This window comes from Amia ocellicauda, chromosome 12 (genome assembly GCF_036373705.1).
Source record: "Amia ocellicauda isolate fAmiCal2 chromosome 12, fAmiCal2.hap1, whole genome shotgun sequence".
Lineage (NCBI taxonomy): Eukaryota > Metazoa > Chordata > Actinopteri > Amiiformes > Amiidae > Amia > Amia ocellicauda.
In genome coordinates, this window is record NC_089861.1 from 36051169 (window position 1) to 36063051 (window position 11883).

The 11883-nt window shown below is 43.4% G+C and overlaps 1 protein-coding gene across 1 annotated transcript; it reads left to right on the plus strand.

The window, feature by feature from the left end:
* Window positions 1-654: 654 nt before the first annotated feature.
* On the plus strand, window positions 655-11671 carry panx2 (pannexin 2). Its single transcript, XM_066719465.1, has 5 exons — window positions 655-743; window positions 3268-3910; window positions 5306-6562; window positions 7011-7205; window positions 9652-11671. The coding sequence occupies exons 2-5, from the start codon at window positions 3685-3687 to the stop codon at window positions 9948-9950; spliced, it is 1977 nt and encodes a 658-aa protein (XP_066575562.1). The 5' UTR covers window positions 655-743; window positions 3268-3684; the 3' UTR covers window positions 9951-11671.
* Window positions 11672-11883: the final 212 nt, after the last annotated feature.

Here is an 11883-nt window from a genome sequence, read left to right on the forward strand (position 1 = left end):
ATAAGAACTAATATATTAATAATTGAATCCATCGTGTTGCAAAGGTCCACACAGTTTCTTAATGGGGAGTCACTGTAGTATGAGTTTTTTTATTTTTAACCATACATTAATACACACAAACGACATAAATGTGCACATACAGCTATACACAGGCATAGATGGAGCTCTCTACAGTGAAATGCGTCACAGGTGTTGAAGACCGGGATAAAGACAGGAACGTAGAAAAAGAACGGATTGTACATATCTCCACACCGCAGAGACCGTGTCATGCCCAGGTGTCCCCTTGTCCCTGTGTAGTGATGTTTCGCTCGGGGGAGCGTGATGAATAGGCAGCAGGCGAGGCGCTGCCACGTCTGCCAGCGACTCCAAACTCGTATATTTGTCTATCCCGAACCTCCTGATCGCTGGATAAAACCCCTCAAATCATGAGACCTGAAAAGCTGTCTGCATGCCGGTTGCTCCATGCGCCCTCCCGACATGCATACCTGGAGGAGAGAATGATGCGTCGTTTCGGATATGCTCAGAATGAAGCACAGACGCGCGCTGTGACCAGCTGTTCGACTGCACTGACGGCGTGAGCCGTGCACATGACCTCATTTCTGTAGAGAAGGAAGCAGAGGGAGAGGAGGGGTAAGAGACTTAGGGGAGGGGGCTATCGGCGGAATATACCGGTGCCGGATACACACACACGGGCTCGTCCGCACTGCAGATTAACTCTTGCAGTGCTGAGGCTCCAAACAGCGGTGAGTTAAGGTTGCTGTCTACCCCCGTGTGTGCATGCGTGTATTTCTGCCATTCTGCATGCGCGACTGTGTATGTTTGTGTCTCTGTGCGTGACTGTGATTTTTAATGAAATAATGTATCCGAGAGTGATGCTGATGAAAGTTTGTCCGCCATGCCTGAGCCAACGAAAGAGACCGGCAGACGCACAGTCCCGATTTAGGCACAGGAATCTGGAGAGACGAGAAATAGAAGCAATCGTAGGACAAAGAGACTCGATCTAGCTATCTCTGTGTCTGTCTGCCTCTCCCTCTTAGTCTCCACTCTTTCTGTGGCGGAGCTGCTGATGCGCTGCTGTCCCGCACATTTGCCCCTCGACGCTGCCTGCCTCCACACCAATCTGCATTAACTTGTACTTGATGATGGATAATATTTATAATCTATCTGGCGTGGTTTTGGATTTGTCGATTGTATATATGCAAATGCTACCTCTGTTATTCAATGAGTTTATGTACATGTGCTTTCTGTAAAGTGTATACTATATACAGGTATGAGTGTATGTGTGAGAGGCTGCAGAGAGACTGCTCTTTGTACAGAGTGTGTGTGACACAGGCCTGTATAGGGTGTGAATGTATTCTACATATTGGTATATACATGTGTGTGTGTGTGTGTGTGTGGGGGGGGGGGGGGGAACACTGTCCTGTGTGCAGTTTGAATGGGGCAATCTAGAGACACTGGACTATAGACTATCTGTAGAGGAGCTGCTCTCCTTCAGCCCAGACAGACAGGACAGCTCACTCAGTGGGGAGGTTTTGTCTTAAGTGCAGTTTGGGTATTTGAGTATAGGAATGTGGAGCCCAGAGTGAATTGAAGTGCATCTTGATGTTAAATAAGAGCAGCATCTGTCTCCTACAATGCTCTATGTAATTGTTTTTACAAGGTGTCATTTACATATTACTTTATTCAGTTGTTCTATTGCTCAGTTAGTTATTTAGTTTGACCATTAATTTCTGAGATTTTCTTGACACATGGGCAGAATTTAGTAAATTTATATACCGTGCCTGCTTTTGTTCTTTTCATCTCTCTCTCTCTCACTGTGGGGATTTATGCAGTGGGAAGGAACAGTGATGAATTGTTCTGTTGTAGTATTGTACTGCACAATACAGTACAGTACAACAAGTTAAACTTGCTTTTTGCAGCTTCATACAAAGCTAGCTTCAGGGTGTTTCATGACCAAAAACAGCAGTATATGTAAGAAGATAATCTGAAGCAGAATATTTACATTTGAAGCACAGCACAAAGTTAGTGTTGGTGCACAGCCTGCCGTTCCTTCTGTGTTCAATTATACAGCATTGCTCTCAGAAAAAAGTTCCCTCTGCAGATTTCAGTTTGCTGATTAGAGTAAGCAGTATTGAGGTATAATTGTGTTTTGGGGTGAGCAGTGGGACAATACAATCAGACAAGCAAGCTGCCAGAGGATGCTGGCTATGACCTTCCAGTTTTGCAGCAGTCTACACTGCGACAGACACAATGCCTGAAAACCTGACTGGGCCTCACGGCCGGGGACTTTAAGGAAGGGGGGGTGGTTATAACAATTTATAATTGATACCCTGGTGCCTGTATACTAGACTCACACATACATTGATACTCATTCCCTAGCACATGCTTGCAGAGGCTTACGACACTGCCCCGCCCCTGCGGGGCCCACAGAGATGTAAGGGCCTCACCCAACATTTAGTTAAAAAAACATAAATAATAAAATAAGAATATTAATCGCACTCCGATCCCGGAGGGGGGGCGTGTAATCGCACTCCGATCCTGGGGGTGGAATAGTGCTCCGATCTTGTGGGGGGCCACCATAAATTTCCATACGCCTCTGCATGCTTGTGCAAATGCACAAATGGACACAGACTGACACCGACTGCTATCTCACAGCTCTGTTTTGGTGTATTTCTGTAGTAATGAGATTTCAGTGAGTGTCAAGGAGTATTATGTAAAATAAATGCCCTGAGGATGATTTACAATTCCAGAGAAGTTATTCACCAGTTTTGTTTTTCCAATGCAGTTAAAGGCAGTAATGTTATGATCTAAAAATATTTCTACCATACTGCTGAGCTCCTCACTGATGCTCTGTCTTTTGCAAACAGACCACAATATACACTGAAAAACAAACTTAACAAATCCAGCTGACAGTGGTGTGAGTAGAGAAAGCTCCAGGGCTCAGGTCTGTCTAGCAGGAACCTGCTTGGTGCTTGGTGACTGGGCTCTGCGAGTGTCTTGTTTCCAGCTGGGCTGTCAGACACAGCAGTGAGATCTTGTGTTTCCTTCTGCAATGAGAACAGAGCTCTTCCATAAACCTCGCCTGTGTTTATGTACTGTATTTTTTAAAAGGAACCCCCTTACTGCTATTTCTGAAGTCAGCTGATGATAGACTAAAAGGGGGTTTCACAAAGAGGGTAGGGCTGCTTTGTACATGTCCTCTCTCCCCTGCAGTGTTACAGTATCTCTCTCTCTCTCTCTCTCTCTCTCTCTCTCTCTTTGTTAAAGGAATGTGAAGTTCTGGGCGCTGGGCCGCGCACACACACAGGACAAGCTGACATATAGATAGACTGATTAACAGCAAAGATACACACAATCTTGCCTTACAAACATAGCTATTTACAGATTCATATACATGACAGTAAAAACATAATGAGGCAGACACACAGAGAGAGAGACCCCTGTAGTTATTCTGACAAGGAGACCGGTAGCAAGACATAAAGAGAGATAGAAAGTCAGACAGTAACGTAGAGAGAGTGAGAGAGTCAAACGCGGAGTCAGACAAAGACATTGCCAGTTAGTCACTTAAGCAGAGTCAGACAGACAGACAGGCAGTCAGACATTGAGACAGTCAGGCAGTGAGTCAGACCCAGTCCTCATTGTGTGTGCCAGGTGGTGGGTGGCCCAGTCTCTCTCTCCAGACGGATGCAGCACATCATCGAGCAGAACACTGACATGGCCACAGCTCTGCTTGCCGGAGAGAAGCTGCGGGAGCTTATCTTGCCGGGGCAGCAGGATGAGAGGGCTGGGCCCCTGGCTGGTCTTATTGTACAGCTGAAGTTGGAGCTGCCCTTTGACCGCGTCGTCACCATTGGCACTGTCATGATTCCCATCCTGCTGGTCACTCTGGTGTTCACTCGCAACTTTGCAGGTCTGGGACACCTAAACTGACATGCTGGGATATTGTCCACAATTAGTGTATTATTCATGCAAATGGGTGATTTACAGTTATAGCTTTCTGTAAAAAATAAAAAAAATTCAAGTGTGTATATGTATATACAGCCCTGGAAAAAATTGCGACAACTTCACATTGATTTCTGAAGGTGGAGTAGTCTAAATTTTTTCCAGAGGAGGGTGTGTGTGGATATATCAGTAAGGCTGCATCGACACTATCAGAGCGATTTGAGTAGCTCCAGTACATGGTCTAGAAGGTAGAGCATTTCAAGGGAAGCTTCAATATCTGATATGAGAGAAGCGACGTCACTAAGAAAATTTGAAAAGTAAAAACTTCTCCTGTATTTGTTTCTTTGCCATACTACAAGGAAATGGACCAATCAGAAGCAAATGTAACACCCTTGAAAACATGGTATGCACATCAAAACAACAAGCAGTAACAGGCTGAATTATGAGGTACTGCACTAATGCAAAATAAAGGATTAAAAGACATACCAGAGTAGGGCAAATCAGTTTTGATGCAGTAGTCATTACTGGAAGGTGCATTTAGAAGCTAATTGTATAAGTTGCATCAAAAAGTAGGTATCAACTAGAAGTAAATCGGACCATACATGCTGTCCCCATCAGTCTACAATGAAAAAAATATTTTTGCTGCAGTTTTTTTTAAGTCCTGCATTCTCAATCCTTGAACATGATAATTAATTTGATTGTAACAAGGTTTTATTCAGGCAAATTATACTGTGACACGTCATTGACAACAAGACTCTTGCATTGCAACTGGAAAAAGGTATTTACATACACATAACATTAAATGAAACAAAAATATTACCTACGTTTCAGTTAACTGTAGATTAAAGATTATGATTCATAGGTCATTTTAAATCATCCTTATATTGAGTTCTTTGGAATACATAAAGTCCATGTTTTATAGATGACATGCTAGAATCTAAAACTTCAACGTCGGGACCTACATATTTTCATTATCTCCAGGTTCTGGGGGTCTCCCTAAAGAGTTAATTTAATTGCTATATACATTCATGAATTCATGTTAATGATAATGAATTTCAGCATTACTATTAATAACCATAATACTACATATGGTGATTATAGTGCTAAAAAACTAAAACATATCAATAATAACACTAATAACAAGGATGGTGATTATGTAGTTCTAAACAACAACATAATAAAAACAACAAAAATGTAGCACTTTACTTTCAAGGTTCATAAAAGAAAATAACCTATTATGGATGCATTACAGTATATTCAATAAGATATGCACTGTGTCCAGTGTGGATGTAGCTTACAACAATGAAGAAAACCTGAAAAGATGCATTTACACTCTTACTCTTTCCCTCCCTCTTTCTATTAGAGGAGTCAATATACTGCTACACACCGCACAACTTCACACGTGACCAAGCTCTGTATGCACGTGGCTACTGCTGGACGGAGCTGCATGATGCAGTGCCAGGGGTGGAGCCTGCATTGCGACCCTCGTTGTTTGAGCACAAGTTCCTGCCCTATGCCTTGCTGGCCTTTGCTGGCATCATGTATATTCCAGCACTTGGCTGGGAGTTCCTGGCTTCCACACGCCTTACCTCTGAGCTCAACTTCCTGCTCCATGAGATCGACAACTGCTACCACCGTGCTGCCGAGGGACGGGCACCAAAGATCGAGAAGCAAATCCAGTCTAAGGGGCCGGGCATTACAGAGCGTGAGCGTAGAGAGATCATTGAGAATGCAGAGAAGGAGAAGAGCCCCGAACAGAACCTGTTTGAAAAGTACCTGGAGCGCCGTGGCCAGAGCAACTTTCTGGCCAAACTGTATCTGGCACGTCACCTCGTTATCATTTGCCTCAGCTCGATCCCAATCTCCTACCTGAGCACCTACTATGCCACACAGAGGCAGAATGAGTTCACCTGCATGCTGGGTGAGCCCCCTGATGGTAGCAGCTCCCCTGAGCTGCGACTCAGTGTGAACTGCAAACTGCCAGCTGTGCAGCTGCAGCGCATCATGGCAGCAGTGGACATCACACTGCTGTGTTTCATTAACCTCATAATCCTGATCAACCTTATCCACCTATTCATTGTGCGTAAGTCCAACTTTGTGTTCGACAAGCTACACAAAGTGGGCATCAAGACAAAGCGGCAATGGCAGAAGTCCCAGTTCTGCGACATCAACATCCTGGCCATGTTCTGCAATGAGAATCGCGACCACATCAAGTCTCTGAACCGGCTGGATTTCATCACCAATGAAAGTGACTTGATGTATGATAACGTGGTGCGGCAGCTGCTAGCTGCACTGGCACAGTCTAACCACGATGCCACACCCACCATGCGGGACTCTGGCATCCAGACACTGGACCCCAGCGCTGACCCAGCCATGTTGGGTGTGGGTGAACTGGGTGGGGAGCCTTTGGTCATCAAGCGCCCACGCAAAAAGATGAAGTGGATCACCAGCTCGAACCCACTGCCACAGCCTTTTAAGGAGCCACTCACACTGATGCGTGTGGAGAACAGCAGCAAGCCTGAAAAGGCCAAGCCCATGCGACGCAAGACTGTCACAGATAGCCTGATTGCTCCCTTGCTAGACTCTGCCAAGAGTGCTCAGCACCCCTCCACTGGCAAAGGTAGGAGAAGAGCAGCATCCCTGCAAGGGTTCACACTCTGTCTCCTTCTGTTAGGCAGCACAGGTAAAAAGAAAGACAACGTAGAAAACAGCACATAGTTTAGCAAAGGATGTTTAATGAATATTCTCTTCTGTGATTCAGTCTGTGTTATCAGTACAGTTATTATAATTTATTCATTAGGTTTATTCTTTATCCGGTGTTTATCCAAAACAAATCATAATACAACTCTATATATTGATGACATCATACAAAGGTCGTTATACTATAATGTGTGACACTGGTGTTGAGTAGATGAAGAGCACAAGCAGAATTGTATTGTCCTTACACAAGCAGAATAATGGTATCCTTAACCAAGAAGTGAGTCAGCAGCCAGGCACAGCAGGATAATGGACAGGCACTGGTTACCAGGCTAACCTGTCTTATCCATGTTGTGTTCTTCTGTTCTCAGGTGAGCTGAGTGGAGGAGGGATGGAGAAGAAGACCATTCGGAACTTCTCCCTGGATGTGCATCCGTACATGCTGACCATCCGCAAGCCCAAGACAGAGGCCACCAACAGTGAGTCTCTGCCGTCCACCCGTGACCCAGACAGCGTCTTCATCGAGGGCACACACACCATCGTCCATGTCTCTGCCTCCATCACAGGTACCACTATATCTGTCGTCACACCCCCTTTACATAGCAAACACTGCCAAACAGTATATGAATATGAGAAGTTTAGTTATTGAGTATACAAGTACAAATTTTCTGCAATACTTTGTTTACTATTTATGTAAGAACATAAGAAAGTTTGCAAACGAGAGGAGGCCATTCGACCCATCATGCTATCCTACAGGAAAATCTATATAATATAACCATATACACTCACCTAAAGGATTATTAGGAACACCATACTAATACTGTGTTTGACCCCCTTTCGCCTTCAGAACTGCCTTAATTCTATGTGGCATTGATTCAACAAGGTGCTGAAAGCATTCTTTAGAAATGTTGGCCCATATTGATAGGATAGCATCTTGCAGTTGATGGAGATTTGTGGGATGCACATCCAGGGCACGAAGCTCCCGTTCCACCACATCCCAAAGATGCTCTATTGGGTTGAGATCTGGTGACTGTGGGGTCCAGTTTAGTATAGTGAACTCATTGTCATGTTCAAGAAACCAATTTGAAATGATTCGACCTTTGTTACATGGTGCATTATCCTGCTGGAAGTAGCCATCAGAGGATGGGTACATGGTGGTCATAAAGGGATGGACATGGTCAGAAACAATGCTCAGGTAGGCCGTGGCATTTAAACGATGCCCAATTGGCACGAAGGGGCCTAAAGTGTGCCAAGAAAACATCCCCCACACCATTACACCACCACCACCAGCCTGCACAGTGGTAACAAGGCATGATGGATCCATGTTCTCATTCTGTTTACGCCAAATTCTGACTCTACCATCTGAATGTGTCAACAGAAATCGAGACTCATCAGACCAGGCAACATTTTTCCAGTCTTCAACTGTCCAATTTTGGTGAGCTTGTGCAAATTGTAGCCTCTTTTTCCTATTTGTAGTGGAGATGAGTGGTACCCGGTGGGGTCTTCTGCTGTTGTAGCCCATCCGCCTCAAGGTTGTACGTGTTGTGGCTTCACAAATGCTTTGCTGCATACCTCGGTTGTAACGAGTGGTTATTTCAGTCAAAGTTGCTCTTCTATCAGCTTGAATCAGTCGGCCCATTCTCCTCTGACCTCTAGCATCAACAAGGCATTTTCGCCCACAGGACTGCCGCATACTGGATGTTTTTCCCTTTTCACACCATTCTTTGTAAACCCTAGAAATGGTTGTGCGTGAAAATCCCAGTAACTGAGCAGATTGTGAAATACTCAGACCGGCCCGTCTGGCACCAACAACCATGCCACGCTCAAAATTGCTTAAATCACCTTTCTTTCCCATTCAGACATTCAGTTTGGAGTTCAGGAGATTGTCTTGACCAGGACCACACCCCTAAATGCATTGAAGCAACTGCCATGTGATTGGTTGGTTAGATAATTGCATTAATGAGAAATTGAACAGGTGTTCCTAATAATCCTTTAGGTGAGTGTAGAATCCTATTGGAATATCAACAGCAATATATGGAAAATGCTACACGAAAAGCAAAATCATATTTTATAATGATCTATAAAATCCTATAACAATATCAACTAAATCCAACAAATCTTCACCAGAAAAACAAGTCAATAAGATTTCTATTATTCTACTATTTAGTTACTTAAAATAAAATATTAACACTGAAGGTCTAACTCAGGTAAAGTGATCAAATGACTCCCTGGATCGGTGAGCATTTAACGTGTATTTAAAATTCCTGTTCAATTGAAAATTGTTGAGTTGATGACTCATGCATTAAATTGCTGCAAAAATAAGTACCATTGAATTATTGTGCCTCAATATTGAATCAATATTACAACCTGACCTTGAAAGGTTATTGATTTTATGTTGTGTTTGTAAATGGTATCAATATTGATATTTTAACATGGTTTGAACATTGGAACAACCTTATTTATTATAATACAGGAATAAAAACAACAGTAAAACTATTAATGTTTAATTTCATGATTTACAGTTACATTCAGTCTAGCTCTTTCTTCCACCAGAAAATTATCCAGCGAGTCTCCAAATTTCTCATTAGAAATAGCAGTATGAATGATAAAGCAATGGACAAAACTGAACAATGCTGACACAAATAAACATAAAATCATAAAAAGTAGATGTTGAAAATATACCCACATTCATCATCCAGTAAAATTCACACCTAAATAATCATCCAATTACCAGGTAGATAAGGTAGATAAAGAACATTGGATAGATGTATATTCATTGTTTGCAACATAATTAAACATATATTCAACACTGAAACAAAGTTGAGTTCTGGCAGGAATTCTGTGAAGAGTTTCCTGGTATGATAGAGTTGATATCCTGATATCCTAGTTTTCTAAAGTCCTAAAGTCCTACAGTGTTGTGGTGTTTTAATGTACTGGTGTTATAATGTTATGTTGTTCTAGTGTTCCAGTGTTCTAATATCATAGTTCTCTGGTGTTCTGGTTTATCTGCAGAGAAGAAGGACCCACTGGCTGAGGCAGGCTTCTCTGGGGTGACTCTGCCCAGCTCTGCCTACCTGAGTGGCAGTACAGCCAGCTTGCCCAGCACCACTTGCACTACTGACCCCCTGACCCAGCCAGCCCCCGATTGCCAGGGTGGAGCCTTCAGCCGCAACCCCACCCACCCATTGCTCAACATCCACCACACACTGTACGAGGAGGAGGAGGAGGTGCTGAGTAGGGAGCCTCTGCCTGCAGGGAGAGAGAGGCTGGGGGAGAGGACAGGGGAGCTGATCACTGCAGGGGAGTACTGAGGGACACACAGTCCATTGTCATCCATCCCATTGCCACTGTAGTGTCACTGCACCAGGACACTGCCTCCCACTGCCAGAGACAGAGATTGTGTCAGAGGGATGAGTGAAAGCATTTATAACCTTCACTGCCACACTCCCATTTGCCTTTCCAGTCACTACTGTACGGCACTGTCCACTCACTGCCACTGCTGCAAAAGTGGGTTTACTGATACGTTTCTGACATGTTGTTTTGTTTCTGTCACCCCACATCAAAGAATATTAAAAAGCAGACCAGTCCACTCAATAAGTGCCAAGGTAAAAGCTTTATTCGTACACATGAGCAAATGTACTGCAAGGGTATTTAATCAACGGTAATGGTAAAAACTTTTAAAAATTTGTAATTGCTCCCACTACTCCCTAAAACTCCCTCTAAGTCCTCGCTGCAGTGCGCCTAGGGTATAATAATGATGCAGAGAAATAGAATTAAACTGACGTCAAGAGCACAATGAACTATGGTGGAGCAAACAACATATAATTAACAAACACATTTGAAATTAAAACTTATCAAACTATCCATATTTGTATGTGAATCATGAATTTGCCAATTGGGCTCCTACACTGAGAATGAATCAATAATAATTCAGCACACTATGACACAGCACACCCCCTCTCCAATTACAACATTACTAGAGCACTAACATTTAAAATGATATTACATTTATATTAAATCACATTACCATCCACCCCAGACCAAGACCCAGACGGATAGACTCTGGAGCGGAGGGTCGTGGGTTCAATCCCAGGTGGGGGAACTGCTGTTGTACCCTTAAGCATGGTACTTTACCTAGATTGCTCCAGTAAATGCGCAGCTGTGTAAATGTAAAACATGATGTGATATCTTGTAACAATTGTAAGTCACCCTGGATAAGTAATTGAGTAATAGAAACAGCCCTCCCCTCTCCTCCCTTCCACATTCTGACCCCCCAGACCTCCCCCATGACAGCATGGTTTCACAATTGAAACCAAGGAGACAAGGGGGTTGCATTCTGCCCCCTGAACCTACCTCACTGCATTGCTGCCCTGAGCCCTAGCCACCGCCAACCCCACTGACTTTTGGACAATGAGCTGCTCTCTGTGTATCCATATGCTACATGATATACACAATGAAAAGTACATAGCAGTGTACCACAATACTACTGTAAAATTATTATGTAAAAAACATAAATATATGAATATGATTGCTAGAATAAGATATTTTTTAAATGCTGAGTAACTGATGAATGCTGATAACTACTTTTGTTACACTATTATAAACAGGGGAGCAGTATGCTGCACAGTGTGAAAGGAGAGCAGACCCCCACTGATCCTAATCACTACAGCACTGACTGGCTGATTGATTGACTGACTGACTATGAGTGTGATGAGTAATTGGCAACAGGGTAACAATTTACTGATCTTTAATCCAACTCACTGTCAGTCAGTGTTACCTGATCTATCTGACTGCGCTTCACACGCATACAGCGAAACCTGCAGGAATTTAGAATCTGTATCTCCAGCAATCGATCAGCAGTCTTGAATTTGTATCAAGCCACAGTGCAGTAATTTATTTTAATGTGTTCTGCACCAATTCTTCAAGTTCTTTACAACACACCATCACCTAGAATCTACAAAACTAAAGAGATCACAACTTTTTAACCAAAAAACTGAAAGACTGAAAGACTATGGCAGGTGTGGGCAACACAGACACACAGAAAGAGACAGTACCTGCTCAGCCTGGACTGAGGTAGCAGAGCCCACAGCCCAGACAACCTGACCCCAAACCTTCATCCCTCATACCGTCGATCAGTGTTTCAGCTGACCGCTGAATGATCATGTATAGACAAATTAATATAGTCCCTCTGACACCCCAAGGAGGTGGAGACTACTTGTCCTGCACATAACCCCAAAAATTATT